The sequence below is a fragment of the Haliotis asinina genome, chromosome 12, assembly GCF_037392515.1.
Source record: "Haliotis asinina isolate JCU_RB_2024 chromosome 12, JCU_Hal_asi_v2, whole genome shotgun sequence".
Taxonomy (NCBI): domain Eukaryota; kingdom Metazoa; phylum Mollusca; class Gastropoda; order Lepetellida; family Haliotidae; genus Haliotis; species Haliotis asinina.
Window position 1 is genome coordinate 15,121,773 of NC_090291.1, and position 13,729 is coordinate 15,135,501.

The following is a 13,729-nucleotide window of genomic DNA, read 5'->3' on the forward strand; positions in this document are numbered from 1 at the left end:
AGTCTGACCACCCGATCCCGTTAGTCGCCTCTTAGGACAAGCATAGTCGCCTTTTATGGCAAGCATGGGTTGCTGAAGGCCTATTCTACCCCGGGACTTCCACCAGTCATTTCTTCTGCAGAAATTGCAATTAAACCCCCAGTCATATGAAAATGCTTTCAAACAGGTAAAAGTAATCTTGGTTTGTAAATACTCAAGTCTGAGTCAGACAAGTCAGTGATCAACAACATGAGCATCAAACTTGCAACTGGAATATGATGATATGTTTCATGACGTTTCAACCAAGTCAGTCAGCCTGATCACACATTAGTTGACTCATATGACAAGCGTGGTTAGCTGAACACAAATGCAGCTAAAAGGTTACCAAACCTATCAATCATACATAAACGACATATATCCTAAGCCATTATGTTACGAAAAAGCAATGTGAAATTTTCTTTTTAATTGTTTATCTGTAAACAAATGTGTTTAAAGACTCTGAGCACATTTTTTCATAACATCATGTAAAACTATGTAAAAAAACAAATAAAAGACAAAAAAACAACAACCTCGATGTAAGCCCAATTCTGAAGTGTCTGTCGGCTCCTCTTATGCCCGGAATCATTGCCTGAGCAAAATATAAGTTCTGGTCTGTTTTGTTGAAACAGATCATTAATCTTCTGGAATGCAGTAAGTATTGAAAGATATGTTCACCATCCCAATTAATGTTAAAATTACATGCTATCAACAGCTATAATATCCTGACTAGACAGATCATTTAGCTGATCTTATCAACATTCACATGTTTCTGGACCCAGTTTCCCTAATTTGTTTGTTTATTCAAAACAACAATTCTTCTATATTCGTTAGTTTATTAACAATATAGACTTTGTACAACCTAGCATACAAGCTGAATGTAGACTCTACAGACTATCCTCTCTTGTTATTGAATGGTCCTCTTCAAAATGGACGTTTAGGCGATGGACTTGGCAGACTGATGGGATGTGGGACAGATCTGAAATGCAGAACATCACACACTGTAAACCAAAATTCAGTGTGTTCTGTAATCTGATTGGTTGAAAGACATGACCAAATGGTATTCAATTCCCGGAAACTGCAAGCCTATTCACTGCGTATTGAGAAGTAGAAACATTGGACACAATTGTTTTGCTATGTCATCAGCAGTGGTGATGTCATTCAAGTCATATTGTGACATAAAGTCAGAATGACGTCATAAATGAGCAGCTCCCGATGCTACCAAGGGGACCAGCTGAAATGGCCAGCTGATGACACTTCAATGCTATACCCCTACTCCATGTAAACAAGTGCAGACAGTAAAAACCTTTGGTTTACTTCTTTGTTTACAATGTCAATAAACATGCTGTGTTGGCCAATTTCCGGGTGTTACTGAGTACTTGAAGCACTTGAATTTTTCAGTGAGTCTGACCATCCGATCCCGTTAGTCGCCTCTTACGACAAGCATTGTCACATTTTACGGCAAGCATGGGTTGCTGAAGGCCTATTTTTCCCCTGGGACCTTCATGGGTCAAGTGAATGCAAATTGCTGGAAACGTTCTTGCTTAAAGATGAAATGGTTTTAGCCTTTGTTTGTTTTCCTGAACACTTCTTCACCAAGATGATCTAATTCAACATATTAGCATGCTGAGATTCCCCACTCTTTGGTAATTCAAAGTACAGTCCAACACTTTATGTCAAACTCTGATAAGACATGGAACGAAATTAAGGAAAAACGTGGGTGGTATCTGAGTACAGATGTACCTACAATGGTGTCTGTGACCTGTGGAAGTCCTGTATCGGTGTCACTTGGCTGCTGGCTGAAACCAGACAGGTATCACAGGGTTATCATGCAGGCATTTACAGGATGCAAATTCCTGCACCCTATATGCATAAAAACTGACAGCATATGCAATGAAATAGATTAGCGCATCTAAAAGGACACAAAGTCCTAATATTTTTTTTAAAACGTTGATCAAGTAACAATAAGTATCACTGCGTCTGCTACTGGCTGGGTTATGATATCATTTGCAGTTTAATGACTGTGATGATAATGATACACAATGCAATAACAGTGACTGAATTGCAACAATATTATAACATTAATAATAGTATGTAAGTGTCTGGACCCCCATTTCATAGTCCAGGACCCCTATAAATAAAGAGGATGAGTCTAAGAGACCCTGAAATACAGGACTCAAGGTGAATCCCTTGTTATCAATAGCCTGTTCATCAGGAAAAGCTTGATTTATGGATGTCAACTTCTTTATTGTGGAAAACAAAGTTATGGAGCGTATGCTTGCTCCTTCATCACCTTTTCCACAATAAAGACCTTGACTTCCATAAATTTGGCTTTTCTCATGCTTTCAAAGTGCATCCCTTGTTATCATGGTCAGTACATCTGGTTTAAAACGGTCATTACACAAGGGGCATCATGGTCAGTATGCAAGGACCATGCATGAGGGTTATCATGACTTGAAAGAGAGCTCAATTAAATCTGGACAAATGAATATAAAAGATGATACAAGTATCTTGATGAAGTGTGTACCTATTCTGCCACCAGAAGGCGGTGTCCTGACAGAGATGCGTCCAGATGTCATCGGTGAGCTTCCAGAAATCTGTTGGTAGAAAGGACATAGAATATAACACAGGTAGGAGTCATAATAAACTGTTAGTTACCCCCCAAACTCAAGGTCTTTTGGGGGGCATCTAAAGGGTAATTAGACATCCCAACGACAAAAATAAGACCAAAGTTTAATTTCAAATAGATTAATCATTATTAATACTTATTTGAAGCTGATTAATAGTGTTCCCGGCTTTGATATTGCTGGAATATTGCTAAAAGTGGTATAAAATCAAGTTTCAAACTTACCGATTGAGGCTTGGAACTGGAGTAACTGAAAATCAGAGCAATCTTTACCAAACAGTCTACACTTCTTTTACTAATAGTTTATACAGTGGAAACTGTCTAAACCGGCACTCACTGAAATAATCCAGTTTAGACAATGTGCCGGACTGTAGAGCTGGTGATAAATGTACAAGTCACAAGGGGACTGTGATTTCATGCCAGTGATGACAACTTGCTGGATTGGACAGATGCCTGTTTTTGACAGCTTCCACTGTATTTGAAAGTAAAAAAGTGTACATGAACAATCACCTTTATGGATGTAAGGACAATTGTCATGAAATGAGGTGTTCATCCAGTGGGTATGTCATCATAAGTGAATGCAAATGAGTGAGTTTAGTTTTACAGCGCCCTCAGCAATATTCCAGCTATATGGCGGCGGTCTGTAAATAATCGAGTCTGGACCAGACAATCCAGTGATCAACAACATGGGCATCGATCTGCGCAACTGGGAACCGATGACATGTGTCAACCAAGTCAGCGAATCTGACCATCCGATCCTGTTAGTCACCTCTTACGACAAGCATAGTTGCCTTTTATGGCAAGCATGGGTTGCTGAAGGTCTATTTTTCCTTCATGGGTCAAATGAATGCAAATTGCTACGTTTTTGTTGAAAGATGAAATGGTTTTAGTTTTTTGTTTGTTTTCCTGAACACTTCTTCACCAAGATGATCTAATTCAACATATTAGCATGCTAAGATTCTCCATTCTTTGGTAATTCATAGTACAGTCCAACACTTTATGTCAAACTCTGGTAAGTCTGATAAGCGCAATCTACTGTTTTTTTTATGTTTTCTTTCATGATGGTATGTGATAATATGCCAAACCTAGATGTGTCGATATTCCAAAAGTCAATATGTTTTCCTGATTCCGTAAATATCATGACCATAGTGTTCAACTGTATTTTACATTCACTCGTCATTATGTTTTTTCTCTTTCCGCAGGATACAGCATGATGCCAGTCTGTGCCAGAGCTTGTGTCACCAGTGGTCACAGGTGTTGGACTCATTCAGCTCAACAAAATTGTTTTTATATTTTTCTAGACTCAGCATTCAGGCTAATTTCTAGGGCCAGAGACAGTGAGTATGTGCCCTGTTCCCTAATCTGTAACAGGACATAGAGGCCTTGTTCTATACTCCTCCAATTAGAGTGAACTTACTGCGTGGGGGCAGAGTGTGCCCCACCCCTGGACTTGTAGGGTGAAGACTGGGTGCCAGGGGATCTAGTTGGAGAAGCTGCAAGGTGAAAACACAGCATCTTATGATGATGATCATGTTGACAAAGACTCATTGGATTATTTTTCTTGGTTATGAAATGCAAATCACTTACACACAGCTGCAACATGAATTATTTGAAAAATACCTAATTTATTAACTCTCTAGTCTCAATTTCAGTATTCTTTTTGCAGAAAATTATTTACGAATTTGGCCAAATATCGGGCTCTGAGAAAGTCAAGATAAATCCTGCAGTGACCAGTCTCACCTAAATTCCAAACAAACAATTCCATGTTACTAATCAGTCTGTGTTGCCTCTCATGACTGTGGTCTGGATACAAATAGGTCTGAACCAACACAGATGTCTGAACAAATTAAAGGTTGGTTAAGACTAATTCTAACCAAGTCTCCCTACTGTGCTTAATCTCCAAGAATGCACAGCCATACATGTTAATACAATTTTGAGTCACAAACGTCTTGGGACTTTAAAAGAGTTCTTCAGTGTGACAAGCAAACACTTGAACCACTAAGCCACCCTATTGCCCCTATACCTCGATAACTCCCTGGGGAAGACGATGCTGGACGCATACTCCCTGTGCTGGACCCTGGCCTGTGAAACAGATAGGAGTGAAAGGCATCCCCGTCAATGTAAACAGAAACTACACTTGACTTGCATATGAGAACACAGGTTTTTAGGAATCTGATTAATTGGATTTCTAGTATAAACTACCTTAACCAGATATGTGCTTGGTTTCATTCAAGTGAGGTAACTCGGATAATCCCTATTATTAGTTTGTGAAGAGTTATCCCCCTTCGTTTACTTGATAGCAGATGACACTTTCAGTGACACTCAGTAGGGATGATTTAGAGTATTATAACAAGGACATCAGATCAGCTTAAGTGATTTCAAGCAGAACAGGCATCCCTTTGTCCACTGTTTATAGTGTTATGAAAAATACTGCAAATGGATATGGTACTGAGCACCAGGGAGGCACAGGTAGGTCCAGAAAATTGACTGTTGGTGATAGAGGCAGCTTGGTATTCTTGTTTCTAATAACAAATGAAGGAGTTTAGAAAACTTAAGGCTGGATATGAGTGATAGAGGCACTGTAGCCGTCTGTAAGGAAACAATTAAAAAACTAAGCTGCATGCAATGAGTTAGCAGAAAAGTCGAGGAATTCCATCATCGATCACGAAACCTGAACAAAAGGCGAAGGTTGAACTGGTGCTTAAGCATAGAAATTTGAACTTGGACAAAGTGATTTTCTCAAATGAAAGTTCTGTGCGTCTGTTTCCTAATACACTGAAATTCTGGACCAAACAAACTGAAAAACCTTCAGTACAGTCCAAAATCTGTGTTAAGGGCAACACCACTTTGTGTATTTGAAGAGTATTTGATGAGCGGTATACAGACATTCTCCAGGGACATTTACTTCCATCTGCTCAAGTGTTCTATGGAAATTTTTGGATTTTCCAGCAGGACAACCCAAAACATCCTTCAAAGTATTTTCAGACCCCAAATATGACATTAATAGATTGGCCAAGCTATAGACCTGAACTAAATGCAACATAAAATGTTTGGGGACTTACGAAGGAAAGTGTCAATAACAGAAATCTGACAAATATTGCTGAAATGAAAGAAGAGGTGGTCCAATACTGGGACAGCATGGACTATGACTTCCCTACTTCTTTGATCAGTAGTATGCCCCACCACACTGAAGCCTGCATTGCTGCCCAGGGCGACATAATACTAACTGTTCACCTGTCTTAGAGTCTGGAGTTAAGTTCTGCTAATATTCACTTTTAGTATGTGAGTAATGAGTGAAAAAATGAAGAAATTACAATCTTTAAATTCTCAATACTTTCTGGTCACATTATATTACACAGACAATATTTCCCACATATTCATAAATTCAAATTGGGCCTTAGTCAACTACTGCAAGAATACCCAAGGTGATTTTATATTACTTCTTATCATTTTACAGCAAGAGTTTCCCATCAACACAAGTTCCAGCACTGACTTTTGGCCCATATCCTCATATGCACATCACACAAAGTATAGTTTATTATTAATGTTACTTACCTAGAATGACTCCCAAGCCCCTAAACATAAAAGAAAAAGAATAAAATTCACCATTCTTTAAATATAAAATGGATGTCAACATATATCACATTAATAATATAATATTGCCATATTGACACAAATTAACAATTACTAATCTTTCGTTACAAAACTGTATTTTTTCAATTAACATGTTAAGATGGACAATAAGGCAATGATTCAAATTGAAAAGCGTAACGGATCAGTCTAGTTCATATTTGGATTTGGCATGACAAGAGATTAAAAGCAGCTACCAGTGTTGTCATCTCAGAGATTCAGACTAGGGGCTAAAGGCCAATCTAACTCTCACTGCCACATATTATTGAAGGTCTGTGTCACAGCTGACGGGTAATTCTGTATGGTCTTTCTTACTGTCTATACTTTACATAATCCTATTTCGACACTAAAATATATAAGAGCCTGTAAACTTAGTGCTCTGCACAATTTGTTAACTGCTGGTGTAAAGAAGAGGACAAATAGGCTGACTAGGTCTGTCTTACAGAAGGAAATCTCTTGCCTCCAAAGGAATCTAACAATTATAATTATGGTATCAAATTTTAATATTTTTGTTATTACTTTATTTCAATATTTTTTTCACATATAACTTTGAGATAACTTTCAACAACCCAAAATAGAAAATCTCATTTTCCATCTTCAACACAAGCAAACATGGCTTATAACACTTTTATAAATAATGATCTCTCAAGCCCAATTTTAGTCCAAGTTCAGTGCTTGTTCTTACAAGGCAAACAAGCAAATTACATCATTACCTTTTCTGATATCAATCGTTTCAGGTATGAATTTTCTTCTCTCAGTCGTATCAATTCTCTGAAAGTACAAATACAACTATCATATAATGATCAAAGATGATCATAATGAATCTCATTTACACACCCTTTACTATGATTTGACACCTCGCCCCTCAACCTTCCCTTAGGGGTGACACTGTCATTGAACCTAGGATTCCAAAATAACTGACTCGAAAGCATTTGCGGAAACAATCATCATTTTGTTCAATAACATAAAAGTAAGCTTTTTAAACCACTTTGTCATTATTGGACTGGTCCTTTTATAAGAAAAACACATGCAAGCTCCTAAACGTATTACACTAAGGCATAAATTTCCATAATAATTATAATGCTTCCAGCCCTGTTTAATGATATTTGATTAAAAATAGGACAGACATAAGTACTAATCTTGTGGAAGGCACTGAACAACATTTAACACTTCCAAGTCTTACCTCTCCACTTGCTGGTATTTCAGTATAGACTGCTGTGCCTTGTCCAACACCTCCTGCTGCTTCGAGACCTGAGAGGAATATACTTTAACATTGTTATAACAAAATGGACTGTGCAATTTTCCTTAATTCCTGTCTATTCAAGCTGTTATGCCAGGGGACAGACATTTCCCTTTTCTCCAGGAACAGTACTTGTATTTGTAGTCAGCTTCTTCATTAAGGAGGCAGTGGGGTAGCCTAATGGTTCAGCATTTGCTTGCCAGACCAAAGACGTGGTTCCGATTCCCATACACGGATCAATATTGGGAGCCCATTCTTACCAGGTGTCCCATGTTGTGATATTGCTGGAATATTGCTAAAAAAAGCATAAAACCATCCTCACTCACTCACTCATTCAGTAAGGAAGACAGGCACTGAGGCAGTCTTTACAAAGTCCTGAGAATTTGATCAAATAGACCACTAGTGAACTGGTGGTGGGGGAGAGAAGAGAGGGTCAGGAGACCTAATACAGTTCTATATGACTATAATACATCTGGGAGGTGGGGGATTGGTAGCAATAAGAAAGAATGCTGCCCCCAGGTAAGGGATTTTGCTACCTATTTTCAAACCAGGTAGCAAGTACTTGCTACAAGCTTAAAAAGTTATTTTCGAACACTGGACAGTCTTTACAAACTCCTGAATATTATATTTATGTTGGAACAGTACCTTTCCCTTAAAGTGACTCAGCATCCTTGCACGATGATTCTTCTGAAAGTCTAACACCTGCAACATAATGAGCAACATGATGATGGAGATGATGATACAGACCACAATGCTCTAAATTTTCAACCTCAGCTCCTTTCGGTGATTACAACCCAAGCTGTTCGAAGGTGAACAGTCACATTACAATCAACTGAGATGTGGAGATACCATACAATCATCTGTCTGAGAAGACACTTCCACTGCCCTGAGCAAAATTTAAGTTATTTGCAAATACTCTTTGTTACAGTTTTAACTATTATTTGGATTTGTAGCCCTGACTTGTATTTCAGTTTTGATTTCAGCTCTTTGGGGAGTATACATTCAATGTTGCCTATAAGGTACTATAGTTGATGAACCTATGCATAAAAAAGATGGGGTGCAGAGGTTTAGATGTAATTCATCCAATGGATGAAACATTAAAACACTTCTGAAATTAGATACTTTAAAAAAGAAAAACCCAAAATTTTGTGCACAATAATTATTTGTTTTGAACCTAAGACAAATAGCAGGGGTGACATTGCCTACTGTACCTGTATGGCTTGCTTCAAACATTTCCGCAGTATGTCCACAGGGTCAGTGAAAAACAGTTCCACTTCTGGTTTCATCTGAAGTGTTGTAAGGTTTCATATCAGCATACCAAACAAATCACTGTGTGAATTTAATAACAGTAAACATGATACATATCCAGTTACAGCTACCTGCATGAAAGGATCACTCAACTCCCCCATAACCCTAGGATTTAGATCAAAGTTGTTTGATCGGCATTCTAGAAGTTGGTCAATTAATAGGCACACTTAGCTTGAAAATAAAGTAAAAATCTTCACACAAAAACATTGCTGGTTGCAATAAACAAGAAGTTCATGTACAGAAAGTTGTATGTTTCATTAGACCACCTAACAAAATTGTTAATCTTGTTTTTCGTCACTTTTACAAAATAAATATTGGTCTGAAAGGCAGATTTATTTTTTACATTCTGTTTTATTTTACTAAGTCCAAAATGCCTTGATTTCTGTTGAAATTTACACCTTTCCTCCAATAGAAAATCAAAACTTAGAAGAATGTATATGCACATTTTGAGAGTCAAAGTTGAATTTCTCTTGTGGTAAAAACTAAATAATTGTTAGGGTCGAGTTGAATTTGGGGTCAAGCAGTAATGAGAAACAAGAATATTTGTCTAATTGGCCTTACTTAGGAAAAGATCCCTGCCATTCAGCGTTGAGAAATAAATAAAAACATCTCTGCATCCTATGACTATAATGACAGTCTGCTGTCACCTAAGACCTAGGTTTAGTGATAACTGACTTTGTGGTATATTACTGTTATTATGTTACAACAGTTATTATGTTATGGCCACTATCCTTATTATTCTCTAAACTGACATCAAACTGGGTTCTAATCTGGGGTTTTATCAATTACTGTTGGACCAATATACCATAGGTACGCAATTATATCTGAACAGACAGTATGTTTCAACAAAAAGCTAAAATTGTCAACAAAAGTCAGCTACGTGTCCAATAACTAATTATTCAGAAATATACTCACATTTGCAGACAGCTTGATGATTGTGCAGCTGGATCCACACATTCGACATCGTTCTTTGCAGCCTGAAACATCATCTATTTCTGAAAGTTTTTTACATTTCACCTTATGTCCAAGATTGTTTGCCATAAGAAAATAGTGAGCAAAAGAATTGGGTTACAATTTGAGCATGGGCTCTGTAAGCTAATTCCTATGCCTCAGATGACTGCACTGACCATGTCCCCTATCATAAAGTACTGACTTTCATGTGGTAACCAGATACCTGGGACAGGTGGGTAACGAGTTGGATCCTAATACCAGTCTCAGTACATGGATCCATTATGATCCTGTGACTATTAGATTAAACAATGTTATATTCTTTCATTATTAAATGGTTGTATTGTCGTTGAGAATTTATGCATAATTCCAGTCACTTCTTTTGAATATGATACAGGGTTAAGATATTAAAATATTCGAAAGTTAAGCATCTGAGCTGAAGAATATGTTGCCATTACTTACCAATTTGATATAAGGAATTAACATGTAGGGTAGAAAATCTGGACCTCTCCTAGAACATTCGGAGGGTGTGTTCCATGTCTAATTGGGGTACCTGGTGCATGTACTTTTGCTATTTCAGCAAGAAAATGTTGTATGTTAAATGCAGAATACTATTTCACAAGATCTTGCTTCACCTGAAACCTGAACATTCCAATCAGCCAAAGTACATACATATTAACTGTATCAACTGGCAAACACAAATTATTATTTGACTCACCGTCCACCAAACATTTCTCGCAGTAGATATGTCCACAGTTGGTGAGGGAGAAGTGGGCTCCTGCACCAGGCTGTATGAAACACAGGTTACAGTGGAGCCAGTCCACCATTTGTGGAACGAGGATGTTATTCTCTAAGGAGAGATAATCAGTTCCAAGTGAAAATCAAATAAGACGTGTGTATGATACTTCTTGGCAATTTCGTTTGGCTGCATTTGCTCTGGTTCCGGCACATCACCATTATTCGTCTCATCTACATCACATATCGTTTCTACAACTTGTAAAAACTGGACTGACACGGCTTGTAAGAAATGATAAAAATCTCTGCTGTGAAATCAGAAATGGCTGCGCTGTCTCTTCACGTGATTGAAGTTTGGTGCCAAAAGCTAAGCTAAAGTTTGTTTAAACGTATCTGTGTTACACTTACTTGTTCGCTATGTTATTAGTTGCCCTCCTGAGAAACGCAACACCGTTTTATGAAGTGAGTTCTGGCAATTATAACTTCCAATAATCTACTTCGAGTGTATAATCATAAACGTTCCCGCCAAGCAAAGTACTTTCAGAGTTATCGCCCCTTAAATGCAGTCGGCACACCCCAATCAGAACATCTAGTGTGACCTTTGATTGACGTACTACATTGTTGAGAGAGAATTTCTAATCGAATTTTGGCTCAACATGTATGAGGCAAATGCATAAGAAAAGTGTTAAAAATGCTAGTATATATGGCGGTGGATTTAGAATATATCGATCTAGAATCATATAACACATAATAAATAGTACATGTTTTAATACAAAACAGGCTAAGTTTAAACTTAACTTTCAAATACATGTACGCACAACCATACATACCACGGGTCTTCAACAACCCATACTTGTGGTAAGAGGCGACTAACGGGATCGGGTGGTCTGGCTTGCTGACTACATGTCGTATCCCAATTGCGTAGACTGATGCTCATGCTGTTGATCACTGGACTATCTGGTCCAGGCTGGATTACTTCCAGACCGATGCTAAATATAGCTGGAATATTGCTGAGTGCGGTGTTGAACAGTGAGTGAGTTCAGTTTTACGCCGCATTCAGCAATATTCCAGCTATATTGTAAGGGTCTGCAAAAAGTCGAGTCTGGACAAGACAATCCAGTGATCAACAGCATGAGCATCGATTTGCACAATTGGGAACCAATGACATGTTTCAACCAAGTCAGCGAGCCTGACCACCCGAACCCGTTAGTTGCCTCTTTCGACAAGCATAGTAGCCTTTCATAGGAAGTATGGGTTGCTGAAGGCTTTATCTACCCCGAAACTTCACGGGTCGCGACGTTGAACAACCAAACAACTAACTGAGACCTGCATCACTCAGTGATATCCACCCGCAACAAGTTAACACGTCCTGAATACAGACACGTTTAAACTTTTTATTCATTATACATCATTTCAGAGCTAATTCTTGCTCCTTCATTATGTGTATGTCCTTGAATAACTGGAATATTGTTGAAAGTGGCTTTGAACCCGACCATCTCCCTAAAAAGAAGTAAAATATTAATCACGCCAAGCATCACAACCAGTATTGCGAATGTGTGCGTAGGCATGTAGATGTTTCTCATGCTTATTCGCGACTCCACATATATGTGTACAAGTAATTCTTAGAGCCCATGTTTTAAATTGTAAATAATATTGTAATGTCAAAATGAACACACGCAGTATGTGGGTAAAAGGGTGGTGGTAACTTTATTGCTGTTACATCTCTGGACAAAAAGTAAGAAAACGCAAGTAGTCGGATGAGCGTGGTTCCATTGACCATATACTAGATTACAATCGAGAGTGACATTGTGTTTCTGATGGTCTTGTGTATGTTAATTTGCATAGGCGGATCCAGTGTGGTGTGGTGTGGTGTGGTGTGGTGTGGTGTGGTGTGGTGTGGTGTTGCGTGGTACGGTGTGTTGTTGTTGTTTTTGTTATATGACAATTGAAACCCCCACTTTTCACACTAGAGTGTACGTAATTACTTTAAATAGAAACGATGGAATCGACAACAGCTAAGACATCCTGAATAGCTTCAGTTCCCGGCTAGGGACAGTATTATTAAAAAAGAGCTCTACACCACAAGTGTGTGTATGTGTGTGCGTGTGTGCGTGTGCGTGTTTACTGTGGAGAAACGTTTTCCAGGTTTCACAAATCAAGACTGTTCTCAACTGTACATTGATACTCCACATACATCAACATACAAACCTGCTTGTCATCACCTGCATGGGATTAGATCTATATTCATAAGATCAGCAACAGTTCACGTCACTCAAACTACATCTTTCTAAGACCACTAGGGTCTTTATTTGCAGAAATTTATTTTGTGCATCACACTGAGTTGGAATTATTGCTGAACTGAATGTTTCTACTCTATCCTGTTCTGAATCTGTAATAGATTGGGTAGGTTAGTGGTTCACGCACTTTCTCATCACTGGACTGGGTTCGATTCCCTACACGGGTACAATGTGAGAACTCCATTTCAGTTTTCTACAAAACTGAGGCACCCAGTCCTCATTTCGGGAACGTTCTGGTCCTTTCTGGGTTCGGGGTCACGTGGTGACTGCTCTCCCAGATATTGAGGAAACAAGACCACAGCGGATGGTGAATGAATGCACTAGAGTAAATGAAATGTGAAACAAGATCTCCAGTCCCCTTCTTAAGTTGCCAATACTGTTCCTCACAGTCAGCTAAAGATTCTAAATTAGTTTGGGTACGGAGCTTAAAAAACAAATAATCATTTTTGTTTTACTATACAATTTGTTTGTGAACCTGAAAATGAAGACCCATGAAGGTCCCGGGTAGAATAAGCCTTCAGCAACCCATGCTTGCCATAAAAGGTAACTGTGCTTGCTTGTCATAAGACTAATGGGGATCAGGTGGTTAGGCTCGATGACCTGGTTGACACGTCATCAGTTCCCAATTGCGCAGGTCAATGCTCATATTGTTGATCACTGGATTGTCTGGTCCAGACTCGATTATTTACAGACGGCTGCCATATAGCTGGCATATTGAGTGTACTGTAAAACTCAACTCACTCACGGAAAACACAAAACTGTTCCATCCTCTGAATCTTGTTGTTCCTTGTTTCTCAGCAGCGGTGAAATTATCTGTTATGGATTTAGCAAAATGTACGTTGAAATACCTTGTATAACTTCTTGATATTGTCATTCTCTTCCCACAGAGGTTACTCCTGTCATCTCCTCCTAGCTTACACAGGAAGTAAT

General features: G+C 38.5%; 1 protein-coding gene across 1 annotated transcript; it reads right to left on the reverse strand.

Moving 5' to 3' along the window:
* Positions 1 to 844: 844 nt before the first annotated feature.
* Positions 845 to 11,038, reverse strand: LOC137257348 (RING finger protein 212B-like). Its single transcript, XM_067794662.1, has 13 exons — positions 10,486 to 11,038; positions 9,735 to 9,796; positions 8,723 to 8,797; positions 8,157 to 8,213; positions 7,455 to 7,522; positions 6,985 to 7,042; positions 6,197 to 6,216; positions 4,665 to 4,723; positions 4,059 to 4,134; positions 2,867 to 2,891; positions 2,527 to 2,612; positions 1,763 to 1,816; positions 845 to 994 (listed from the first exon to the last, which is right to left on the reverse strand). Exons 1-13 carry the CDS (start codon positions 10,592 to 10,594, stop codon positions 940 to 942), a joined length of 804 nt encoding a protein of 267 aa, XP_067650763.1. The 5' UTR covers positions 10,595 to 11,038; the 3' UTR covers positions 845 to 939.
* Between the last annotated feature and the right edge of the window lie 2,691 nt (positions 11,039 to 13,729).

What these genes read in the sequence shown, in the direction of transcription:
- LOC137257348 (XM_067794662.1), bottom strand. Translation starts at nt 10,594, where the DNA reads ATGGTGGACTGGCTCCACTGTAACCTGTGTTTCATACAGCCTGGTGCA. An exon ending in AACGATTGATATCAGAAAAG is followed by an intron (nt 6,217 to 6,984) that starts GTAATGATGTAA and finishes TTTTATGTTTAG; the next exon opens with GGGCTTGGGAGTCATTCTAG. An exon ending in ATAGGTACACACTTCATCAA is followed by an intron (nt 1,817 to 2,526) that starts GATACTTGTATC and finishes CTGTCTGGTTTC; the next exon opens with AGCCAGCAGCCAAGTGACAC.